The 13019-nt window shown below is 46.2% G+C and overlaps 1 protein-coding gene across 1 annotated transcript in view; it reads left to right on the top strand.

The window, feature by feature from the left end:
- The first annotated feature begins 340 nt into the window (after positions 1-340).
- The window catches only part of ABHD10 (abhydrolase domain containing 10, depalmitoylase), a 40535-nt gene continuing 27856 nt past the window's right edge, over positions 341-13019 (top strand). Inside the window, exon 1 of the mRNA XM_068265494.1 lies at positions 341-485. Within this exon, the coding sequence (XP_068121595.1) occupies positions 389-485 (97 nt within the window). The 5' untranslated portion in view covers positions 341-388. The remainder of the gene's footprint in view (positions 486-13019) is intronic.

Genomic DNA, 13019 nt, shown 5'->3' on the forward strand with positions numbered 1-13019 from the left:
TGTTACAACTGATGCACCTTTAAACGAAAATTATATAAAAATATATAGAAAACGGAATCACGTTCTTTCTACCAGCAATATTAACCTGGAGCTGCTTTTCATCGTTAAACCGTAACACTCGTTTAACAGGATTTATATATTTTAAATTATTATTACTCAAACAGCTGCAACGCAATAAATGTGTCAGACATGTTTAAGACCCCCTGCAGAACACAACACGGGGAGGGGGTCACACGACACCTCCAACCAGGGCCCAACGCTGGTGTGGGTCACAGGACATGAGGCAGAGAGCCTCCACACGCCTCTGTCGAGAAACAAGACTTGTGGTGAACTTCCGGGTACATCAAGGGGTGGGGCAAGTTGAACTACCATTCTGCCAAGAGAAAGGATGGCGGCGCGAGCGTTGCGGACATTCCGCATATGTGCTCTAGCAATGTGTACGCGGCGAACGCTTCTTAAGTGTGACGTCATCCGACAACCCCAAGGTGAGCGCCCCCCACGTGTATCAGATGTGCCACTTCGGTTACCTGTCACTCTGTAGTACTATTAGGCGTGTAGTACCTGACACACGCACACTAAGCTCTCCACTACTTCATGTCTTGCAGACATTATTGCTATGCATTGTTTTTACTATGTTTATCACATATAAATGTCAAAACAGGACAGTGCCTGCAGAATTAGTGTATCTTATCAGACATCGTTGACTTTTATTAATGCTTTTAGAGGTGTGGTTTTTTTTGTTTTGTTTTTTTTGTTGAGGTGATCAAATAATATGTATTTCTATTAATTTGCATTCTCATTTAATTCTCATACTGTGCCCACAGTGGGGTGTTGTGGTGCGGCATGACGTAATGTGGCTTGTCGCACTGCAGTGCACCGCCTATGTGGCGTAACCATTGCAGTATAGCGGCATGCGACTTCATAATACACTGCATTCAGTGTGTTACTGCAAAATGTGCATGTTAAGTGAAACACAATTTTCATTGACTACATGCTTCACTGTATGTGATGTTTGGTCAGGGCTGTGGAGTCAGAGTCGAGGAGTCGGAGCAATTTTGGGTACCTGGAGTGGGGGTCGGTGGTTTCATAAACTGAGGAGTCGGAGTTGGATGATTGTTTTTTTTTTTACTGACTCCACAGCCCTGCATGTGGTGCCACTTACCCATTCTGTTACATTCCTGCTGTCATGGGAACGCAACACAACACCCTCTGTGAGTCTAGCCTAAGGGACCTTTCACTTTGCTGGATGTGTAATAATACCATCAATACACAACAGGACGGAAAAGTCTCATCGCGCATTAATGTGTGGTGCGATCATACAGTGCAATTAAAGTTTGCTTCACTACCACGGTAAATGCTCACGTTGTCCAGGACTTACTGCACCCTATGTGAACGTGCCATAGAAATATTGCACTACGTAGGGATGTGATAATATTGTCTCTTGCAATGGTTCAAAATAGATTCAGTGTGTAAAGACCCTTATGGCCCATACTCACGGGCTGCAAAAGTGGCCTGTCGCCAACACACGTGAGCGTGTGCGCGACAGGCCGGCGACAGCTCGTCGCCAGGTCCCTCCGCATACACACGGCGGAGGGACCTGGCAACTAATGCGACGGAAGCTGTCGCTGTTCCTCCCCCCGCCGGAAGTTGATCGTATTCCCTGGGTGTTGCTGTCGCTAGTCCGCATACTCACGCGGACTAGCGACAGTTGCGGCTGAGGTGCGGCGGCAACTGTCGCCAGGCGATTGACCGCGCCAATCGCCTGGCGACAGCAGCGACGAGCGACGGTTCGGGGTGGGCGCCCGGGCAACGCCGCATACTCACGGGCGACCTGTCGCTGCAACACGTGCGCGCCGTGTGTTGCGGCGACATTTGTAGCCCGTAACATAGTACTGGGAAGTCACCCAGGGGAGGGAAAAGAGATTGGACTGTGCTTTTGATAGAACTGGGTGTCAGTATTTGTGCCAGGCAGAGCTTTAAATTACATACCGGGTACAGCAGTCTTGGTGGAAAGGTCCTCTCTCTGGGTCCCACTATATCCTCCAGCAGCCTTGGCGGTCCTCTCGTGTTCTGGGTCCCCCTATTTCCTCCACTGTCCCCCTGCATCTTCCATGCCTGTGTCCCGTGTTTGAAAAATCCGTATCCATTGAAAGCTGCAAACCTGATAGCATCTTGCGAACAGCCGCTCGCCTCGGTAACAGGGCAGCTTCCTGGTTCCGGGTCACCTGACTGGTGATGCGTGCGTAGTCACCAGTCAGGTGACCTGGAACCAGGAAGCTGCCCTGTTACCCACGAGAGTGTCTGCTCGCAAGATGCTATTGGGTTTGCAGCTACAATGGAAACTGATTTTTCAAACACGGGACACAGGCATGGATGATGCAGGGGGACAGTGGAGGAAATAGGGGGACCCAGGACACGAGAGGACCGCCAAGGATGCTGGCTGCACCCGGGACGTAATTTAAAGCTCTGCCTGGAACAAATACTGACACCCGTGCCTGACACCCGGCGTATAAGACGACCCCCCACTTTGCAGAAGATTTTCAGGGGTTAAAAAGTCGTCTTATACGCCGGAATATACGGTACCTAATACAAATCCCACGTGTGGTATATTTTGAAGCAGGGAATGGCACAGAGGGCGATATCACAATCGGGGCAGTAGAAGCATGATTCCTTTCAGACTTTTTTCCCTTTGCTATCAGTCTTAGGCGGCAGGCTGAGAGTAGTCAAAATCCAGGCAAAAATTGGTAACAGTAAGGCAGATCAGCAGAAGCACTTAAAGGGACTCCGAGCAGTGCAGAAACTATGGAAAGATGCACATCATTTTAAAGCTCTCTTTCTCCTCTTTCCAATGATATATAAACCCCCACCCTACGCCTTTTAGTTTTCGCTATTTTCGCAATTGAAATTGCCGCGGCCGCGATTTCGATCGTGAAAATAGAGAAAACTAAAAGGCGTAGGGCAACGATTTAGGTGTCGTCATAAAGAGGAGAAAGAGAGCTTTAAAATGATATCCATCTTTCCATAGTTATATTGTATTACACATGGCGACTTTTTGTCAAAGTCAGCAGCTGCATTCAGCAGAATGGAGCTGCTGACACTGGGGAAAGTGTCGTCCTGTGTAATACAATATAACTATGGCTTGATGGATATCATTTTAAAGCTCTCTTTCTCCTCTTTCTGACAACACCTAAATCGTTGCCCTACACCTTTTAGTTTTCTCTATATTCGCGATCGAAATCGCGGCCGCGGCAATTTCAATCGCGAAAATAGCGAAAACTAAAAGACGTAGGGTGGTGGTTTATATATAATTGGAAACAGGAGAAAGAGAGCTTTAAAATGATGTGCATCTTTCCATAGTTTCTGCACTGCTCGGAGTCCCTTTAACTTAACTTGTTAGCATCCTGTGCTTTCAAATCAGCTTATCTGCCATCTCTACCATGGCAGTCAGGTGACACAGGGGAGAGATTTTACAGAGAAATTACAACTTGTAATTAGAGACAAATGAAGAGGAATTAGGCAGGCTAAACTCTCTACATATATACTGGGTGCATTTCTCCTGTGCTAGAGATCTGGTCCAGAGGGGGAATTAGAAAAGCTAAACGCTCTACATAAATACTGGGTGCATTTATCTATTTACCTTCTGTGTTGCGGAAGTGATGGGGTCCAGAGGGTGAATTAGACAGGCTAAAAACTCTCTACATACATACTGGGTGCATTTCTCTATATTTACCTTCTGTGCTGTGGAAGTGATCAGGTCCAGAGGGGGAATTAGACAGGCTAAACTCGCTACATACATTCGAGGCGCATTTCTTCATTTCCTTCTGTCCTGTGCAAGAGATCGGTCCACTTTAAAATGAAGCGCCGCCCCCTATGACGTCATGCCGCTGAAGTAAAGAGGAGATGGGGATCCTGGTGGCCGGCAATAGGAGCCTGGAGTCCCGCTGAGCGGCACCGATCCCACGCGGAACCCAGGTAAGCTAATTTAGCTAATTTAGCTAGCCTGAGCGTAGCTCTGGCTTACCACTCCTAGCATCTGAATCTTAGCCCGAGCTATGCTCAGGATTACAGCCAGGGGGGGGGTTAAAGATCCAAAATGACAGTGACACCCGACGCATAGCTCTTCTGTTGACCTTTTCTGACACTCTGTTTTATGCTGCACGTCCTAATGCTGCATAGCAACAGACGCATTGCTCTGCTATAGCAGAACAAGGCATTGTAAAGGACTTGGCCCCTGAACTGTCACCCAAGGGATCTTGTTCCAATCCCTTCAGGCATATACAGTTGTTCCTTTAGGCTGGGAACACACTTGTGCCTGCAATTTTCCACAATCATTTGTGATTTTTATTTTTGGATTTTGGCGCACTTTATTTAATTTGAAGACTTATGTGTCGTGCATGAAAAGACACTAATTATTTTGAGAAAAGAACTAGCTCTGACATAAACAAAATATTGGTATCTGCTTGCTGTTCCAGGATGTAGATTCTACGTTCTAATTAGAGCTGCTATTGGTTCTAGGATGTAGAATCTACATCCTGCTGTAAAGAGACTCTGTAACCAAAAAAAGTTCCCCTGGGGGGTACCCACCTCGGTAGGGGGAAGCCTCAGGGTCCCAATGAGGCTTCCCCCTCCGCTGTAGCTGCAGGCAGTCCAGCGCTGGCTCCCACGAAGTGTCCCGGTATCCTCCCTCGACAAGCACTGATAAGCACAGAATTATTTATTTTTCCTGGCTCCAGCGGGGGCGCTTTTGTGGCAAACTGTACGGAGATAGGCGGAAATACCCGATCTCTGTTGCCCGATCTTTGTCTGCGCAGTAGAGCGTGCTGATATATATCGGGTATTTTCGCCTATCTCCGAGCGGAGAGCAGATACTGTGCCTGCACTGGAGCCGGGGAGGTAAATATTTACATGCCCGCTGTTCGGTGGGACACAGGAGGACGGGGGAAGCCTCGATCGGATCTGGAGGCTTCCCCCTACTGAAGTGAGTATCCCCCAGGGGAACTTTTTGTTGAAGTTACAGGTTTTCTTTAAGACCCGCCGCACGTGATCGTGTGCACTCCTGCACGTGCACGGTCCTGTAAATGTTTGTTGCTAGCTAATAGCAGCAATCATTCAATAAAGTTAGGGGAAAGAAAAGTTACAAAAAAAATTAAAGTGACATGGACCCAATAAAATAAAGTGTTTTTTTTTCTTTCTTTTTAATCTCCAGTTAATTTAAAGAGAGTCTGAAGTAGATGTTTTTTTACCTCTTTTTATTGTGCATCCATCATCGGCATTAAAATCCAAGTTGTCTTGCCGCATACCCATGGCAGAAGGAGTGTTAAGTCCCCCAGAAATGCCCTAAATAGATTCTGGGATCACAGAATTTTCCTTCCTAGAAGAGGGAAGAGCTGTGCGCTGTAGCTCTGCCTCTTCTCCAGTCAATCTCTGCCGATCTCCGCCTGTCCCCGCTCCTCTGTCTTCTTTCCCTGAGAGGGACGGAGAGAGGTAGAGATCGGCAGAGATTGACTGGAAAAGAGGCAGAGCTACTGCACACAGCTCTGCCTCTTCATGGTAGCACAATCTGCGACCTGCAAAGTCGTGGATTTTAGGAAGGGTGTTTTAGGGGTAAAAATAACTCCTTCTGTGGCAGGAATGCGGCTAGTCAGTGTGGAATTTATTGAAGAATATACCTATATATGAAAATGAGGTAAAAAAAACAAAATAACCCCAACCTAGCCTATTAACCCCTGCAACACCTATACCTGTTTATAAACTTTTAATGACTGCCGCCTGTAGCAATCGGATGTGATCGCTAGGGAGAAAGTTTGGAGCCCCAGTGCTCAACAGATGTATCACTCGGCCGTTGCCAAGCGATGCATCTGTACAGCACTATGGCCCCCAAACTGTCGCCCTAGCAAACGCATCCGATTGCCGCAGACATGCAGGCTGGTGATAACGGTCCGTCACATGCTGAGCTGGTAATAAAATATGGCATGTGGGGTATCGTTTTATCCACTTTTTAAAATGACGCGTTTCATCCTATTGGACTAACTTAGATGTGTGACGGAGTCCAATAGGATGAAACCCGTCACATGAGCCGGTGACGCAGATTGGGTGGTTTCTTGTCCTCCCTGTGCCTCCGTGCGCTTCCTCTCGCCCCTGCTGCGTCTACGTGTGTCACTGCACGCAAACTAAGCTGGGCGATCCCGGAGACAACGCTGAATACCATATAGAGGCGTGCTTATGGTAGCACTTGGGTTGAGGATGAAGATTAACCTCCTCTCTCTTGGATGTCACTTTTATGTAGATTGACTGTTATATGGGACTGAAGATTTTTTGATTCTTTATAAGGAGTGCACTCCAGGACTAATTACAATATTTTGCAATCAGTTGCTCTATGCAGGCAGCCACAATGTTTTTATTGGTGGGATTTTTATATATGCTATGGGATATTTTTGTATGCAGATATGATTAATAAATTGTTTGGATATATTGAATGTTCCAGCTTTGAACTCCCTTTTTGTGATATTGTATGGACCAACAATACCAGTTGGTGACACCACCACCAATAGCAGGCAGGCCTCCTGCCAGCCTGCCACCTGCTGACCTGCTAAAATCAATAGAGATAGCCAATGAAGATGCTAATAATTTTAAGCTGATGCATATTTTAAGATAACATTTTGCAAATCCAGACTTTTCAAACTGACCAAATTCAACCTCTTAAAGTGAACCAGAGACGAAGCACCCTCATGTATTTTACTATATATGTTACGGCCAAAACCAGAAATCGGCCAATTCTAGAATTGGCCGGCCGTTTCTAGAACTGGCCGATTTGACGTCGGCCAAAGTCCAAAATGCTGGGAATTTCTGACATTGGCCGGCCAGTTCTAGAACCGGCCAAAGTCAGTCGGCCAAAGTCCAGAAACATGAATGGCACTCGGAACTTCTTTCTATTTGTTAGTTACAACTGATACAAATCCTGCAATAAATCTGCAGTGTGTCTACATCCTGCTTTCTTGGGAGCAGGCATATTGTTAACATCATGTGCTTTTAAATTAGCTGCTTTGTTGTGGCAGTCAGGTGGGTGCTATACGTGGCTGGAGGGGGGGGGGGTGGGAAGCTTTGCTGAGGGGAGGGGGGGCCTTTGCTGGGCGCTTTGCATGACTGGGGGGAGGGATTTGCTGGGCGCTTTGCATAGCTGGGGGGAGGGGACTTGCTGGGTTTTTGCATGGCTGGGGTTTGATATGCTGGGCCCTTTGCATGGCCGGGGGGGGGGGGGGGGGCTTTTCTGGGCACTGTGCATTGCTGGGGTAGTTTTGCATGGCTGTGGGGGGTGGGGGCCTTTCTGGCTGCTTTGCATGGCTGGGGGGAGGGATTTGCTGGGCGCTTTGTATGGCTGAGGGGGGGGGGGGATTTGCTGGGTTTTTGCATGACACTTTGGATTTGCTGGCCATTTTGCATGGCTGGGGGGGGGGGGGATTTGCTGGGGGGTAAATGCTGGGCACTTTGCTGGGCACTGCGCCTTGCTGGGGTAGTTTTGCATGGCTGTGGGGGCTTTTCTGTATGGCTGAGGGGGGAATTTGCTGGGTTTTTGCATGACACTTTGGATTTGCTGGGCGTTTTGCATGGCTGGGGGGGGGGGGGGGGGATTTGCTGGCCGTTTTGCATGGCTGGGGGGGGGATTTGCTGGCCGTTTTGCATGGCTGGGGGGTAAATGCTGGGCGCTTTGCTGGGCACTGTGCCTTGCTGGGGTAGTTTTGCATGGCTGTGGGGGCTTTTCTGGCTGCTTTGCATGACTGGGGGGGGGGGGGGGCAGCCTGCGCTATTTCCAGACCCCAGATCAGGGTGACCAGAGCGGCGGAGAGGAGCAGAGCAGCGCGCACACTACCCGCCCTGACCCATACACTTCACATGCGGAAGTGAGCAATGACGTCACCTCTGCATGGAAGTGTATGCGTCTTGCGGGTCGTGTGTGCGGCGCTGCTCTGCCTCTCTTTACCTCTCTGGTCCGGGTCGTCCTGATGTGAGGTCTGGCAGTGGCTAGCGGCATCAGGGGAGGGAGAGGTGAGCGGCAGATCGGGACTTGGCCGGCCACACTTAGCCAGAACGCGTTCTGGCCGGCCAATGTCCGGAAGAAACGTTTATTTCTAATATTGGCCGCATCAGACGGCCACTTCTAGATTTGACCGGCCAGAACCCGAAGTGGCCAGACTTCGGGTTCTGGCCGTAACATATATATATATATATCAGTGGGGACATTAGAGAAAACACTTACCCTACTCTCAGCTTCATCCTTCACTGCTCCACCTGCTTGTTATCAGCCCTGATAAAATCAGCGACTGAGCATTCAGTCTGGCTTTGCTCAGGAATCATTATAGCTTGTGGCTCTGCCCCCTTGTGGCTCTGCTATAATGACTGAGCTATAATGATTCCTGAGCAAAGCCAGATTGAATGCTCAGTCAGGGATTTTATCAGGGCTGATAAGCAGGCTGAGCAGTGAAGAATGAAACAGAGGGCTGGGTAGTTGTTTCCTCTAAGGTTCCCACTGATATATACAGGTAGTCCCCGACTTACGAATGCCCGACTTACGAACAGCATGAATATTCTGTTTACATGGGAACAAGCCAAACATTTTTTTTCAAATTGGACTCGTAGTTTTTGAGAAAATCAATTTAAAAAAAAATCAAAGAAAAATGGCTTTTAAACTTGTATAAGCAGGTACAGAGGGCAGAGGTGACACAGAGGGGGACACAGGGGCACAGAGGAGGTACAGGGGACAGAGATGGCACAATGTTCCGACTTAAGAACAGATTCAGGTTAAGAACGAACCTACAGTCCCTATCTCGTTCGTTAAATGAGGACTACCTGTATAGTAATATACATGAGGGTGCTTTGTCTCTGGTTCACGTTAAGTCACAGATTTTTTTTTTTCCTCTGGAATATTGGCTTCCCTGAAACTTGCTTGCTATGCTAGTAATAAGCTGTACTTGGTAACAACTCGTATTGCTCATTATCAACCCCTGGACCAATAAAATTAAAAAGTTTGTAAGCAGGACTACAGCCTGGCACAACATACAATCAAAAACCTGTCTCCCATCTTCTTATTAACTATAGAGTTATCCAACTTGCCTTTGAACCCTTTGCCTTTAATGAAGAGTCATCTGTATTCTTTAAATCCAAACCCCTCTGCCTCCATATTAATAGGCTGCACATCTAGGTTGTATGCAAACTATTTGAGGGGTTACTAAGAGATAATATACATGACTTCATAGTAGAAAATAATCTTATTTCTCAGCATCAACATGGGTTTACTAAAGACAGGTCCTGTTTGACTAACATGCTCAGCTTTTATGAGGTAGTGAACGCTAATATGGATATTGGGAATGCTGTAGATGTGATATACTTGGACTTTGCAAAGGATTTCAACACTGTTCCCCAGAAAAGTCTGGTGCAAAAGTTGAGGATGCAAGGACTGGGGAAGAGTCTGTGTGCATGGATAGGGAACTGGCTAATGGACAGAAAACAAAGAGTTGTGGTCAATGGATCATACTCAAAATGGGAGACTGTTAGCAGTGGGGTCCCACAGGGGTCTGTACTGGGTCCAGTGCTCTTCAATTTATTTATTAACCACCTTAGCGGTATGGACGACTCAGCTCGTCCATTACCGCCAGAGGGTGCCGCTCAGGCCCTGCTGGGCCGATTTGCATGAAATAAAAAGCAGCACACGCAGCCGGCACTTTGCCAGCCGCGTGTGCTGCCTGATCGCCACCGCTCTGCGGCGATCCGCCGCGAGCAGCGGCGAAAGAGGGTCCCCCCAGCCGCCTGAGCCCTGCGCAGCCGGAACAAATAGTTCCGGCCAGCGCTAAGGGCTGGATCGGAGGCGGCTGACGTCAGGACTTCGGCTGACGTCCATGACGTCACTCCGCTCGTCGCCATGGCGTCGAAGTAAGCAAAACACGGAAGGCCGCTCATTGCGGCCTTCCATATTACTTCTGGCCGCCGGAGGCGATCAGAAGAACGCCTCCGGAGCGCCCTCTAGTGGGCTTTCATGCAGCCAACTTTCAGTTGGCTGCATGAAATAGTTTTTTTTTTAATTTAAAAAAAACCCTCCCGCAGCCGCCCTGGCGATCTTAATAGAACGCCAGGGTGGTTAATGGCCTAGTTATAGATGCAGTAGTGAGCAATGTTGCTATTTTTGCAGATGATACAAAGTTGTGCAGAATCATCAACTCTCAGGAAGATAGTGTCATATTGCTACAGGATCTGGATAGGATGGCTATATGGGCACATACATGGCAGATAAATTCAATGTTGAAAAATGTAAAGTCATGCATTTTGGTCGTACCAATGGTCTAGCACTATACAAAATAAATGGGATACAGTTGGGGACATCAAACTTGGAGAAGGACTTAGGAGTACTCATCGACAACAAGTTAAATAATCGTACTCAATGCCAAGCCGCTGCAGCTAAAGCTAACAAAATTTTGGGGTGCATTAAAAGGGAAATAAAAACTCGAGATGCTAGCATAATATTGCCCCTGTTTAACTCTCTAGTAAGGCCACATCTGGAATATGGAATTCAGTTCTGGGCACCACATTACTAAAAAGATATTGCAGTTTTAGAGCAGGTGCAGAGATGAGCAACAAAATTGATACGTGGGATGGAAGGTCTCACTTACCAAGAAAGGTTAGATAAACTGGGTTTATTTAGTCTAGAGAAAAGACGCCGTAGAGGAGATCTAATTAACATGTATAAATACATCAGAGGGCAATATAATAGCTTGGCGGGTGAGCTTTTTGTCCCTAGGCCTTCTCAAAGGACTAGAGGACATGATCTGCGCATGGAGGAAAAACGTTTTAGCCATTTATTTAGGAAAGGGTTCTTTACAGTAAGAGGGATTAAGATGTGGAATGCATTGCCACAGGAAGTCGTTATGGCAAACTCGATACCTGCATTTAAAGGGGGCTTAGATGCTTTCCTTGCGCTGAAAGACATCCATGGCTACAATTACTAGGTAATGCCTAATGATGTTGATCCAGGGATTTTATCTGATTGCCATCTGGAGTCGGGAAGGAATTTTTCCCTTTTGGGACTAATTGGACCATGCCTTGTGAGGGTTTTTTTTGCCTTCCTCTGGATCAACAGGGATATGTGAGGGAGCAGGCTGGAGTTGTACTTTGTACTGGTTGAACTCGGTGGACGTATGTCTTTTTTCAACCAAAATAACTATGTAACTATCTTTCTATTTTTTGGCTCTTAAGAAAACTTTCTTACATTCAAAGGTAAAATAACAGTCTGAAATCTGGAAAGCTCGGTGCTTTAAACTATTATTATTTTTTTTTTTTTACAATGAACTTGTTCCTAGAAGAGTGTGGGCAATCTATTTGGAGCTGTGGGGGAAGTTGTGACTGTAGGTCCACTTTAACCACTTGAGGACCGTGGGCTTTACCCCCCTTAAGGACCAGGCACTTTTTTTTCCATTCAGAGCACTGCAGCTTTCACGGTTTATTGCTCGCTCATACAATCTACCACCTAAATGAATTTTGGCTCCTTTTCTTGTCACTAATAAAGCTTTCTTTTGGTGCCATTTGATTGCTGCTTGCGATTTTTACTTTTTATTATATTCATCAAAAAAGACATGAATTTTGGCAAAAAAATTATTTTTTTAACTTTCTGTGCTGACATTTTTCAAATAAAGTAAAATTTCTGTATACATACAGCGCGAAAAATGTGGACAAACATGTTTTTGATAAAAAAACAAAAAAACATTCAGTGTATATTTATTGGTTTGGGTAAAAGTTATAACGTTTACAAACTATGGTGCAAAAAGTGAATTTTCCCATTTTCAAGCATCTCTGACTTTTCTGACCACCTGACATGTTTCATGAGGGGCTAGAATTCCAGGATAGTATAAATACCCCCCAAATGACCCCATTTTGGAAAGAAGACATCCCAAAGTATTCACTGAGAGGCATGGTGAGCTCATAGAAGATATTATTTTTTGTCACAAGCGGAAAATGACACTTTGTGACCAAAAAATAAAAAAATAAGAAGTTTCCATTTCTTCTAACTTGCGACAAAAAAAATTGAAATCTGCCACGGACTCACCATGCCCCTCTCTGAATACCTTGAAGTGTCTACTTTCCAAAATGGGGTCATTTGTGGGGTGTGTTTACTGTCCTTGCATTTTGGGGGGTGCTAATTTGTAAGCACCCCTGTAAAGCCTAAAGGTGCTCATTGGACTTTGGGCCCCTTAGCGCAGTTAGGCTGCAAAAAAGTGCCACACGTGGTATTGCCGTACTCAGGAGAAGAAGTATAATGTGTTTTGGGGTGTATTTTTACACATACCGATGCTGGGTGGGAGAAATATCTCAGTAAATGACAATTTTTTCATTTTTTTACACACAATTGTCCATTTACAGAGAGATTTCTCCCACTCAGCATGGGTATGTGTAAAAATACACCCCAAAACACATTATACTACTTCTCCTGAGTACAGCGATACCACATGTGTGGCACTTTTTTGCACCCTAACTGCGCTAAGGGGCCCAAAGTCCAATGAGTACCTTTAGGATTTCACAGGTCATTTTTGTTTCAAGACTACTCCTCACGGTTTAGGGCCCCTAAAATGCCAGGGCAGTATAGGAACCCCACAAATGACCCCATTTTACAAAGAAGACACCCCAAGGTATTCCGTTAGGAGTATGGTGAGTTCATAGAAGATTTTATTTTTTGTCACAAGTTAGCGGAAAATTACACTTTGTGAAAAAACCCAATAAAAATCAATTTCCGCTAACTTGTGACAAAAAATAAAATATTCTATGAACTCACCGTACTACTAACGGAATACCTTGGGGTGTCTTCTTTGTAAAATGGGGTCATTAGTGGGGTTCCTATACTGCCCTGGCATTTTAGGGGCCCTAAACCGTGAGGAGTAGTCTTGAAACAAAAATGACCTGTGAAATCCTAAAGGTACTCATTGGACTTTGGGCCCCTTAGCACAGTTAGGGTGCAAAAAAGTGCCACACGTGGTATCGCC

Source organism: Hyperolius riggenbachi, chromosome 2 (assembly GCF_040937935.1).
Source record: "Hyperolius riggenbachi isolate aHypRig1 chromosome 2, aHypRig1.pri, whole genome shotgun sequence".
NCBI lineage: Eukaryota > Metazoa > Chordata > Amphibia > Anura > Hyperoliidae > Hyperolius > Hyperolius riggenbachi.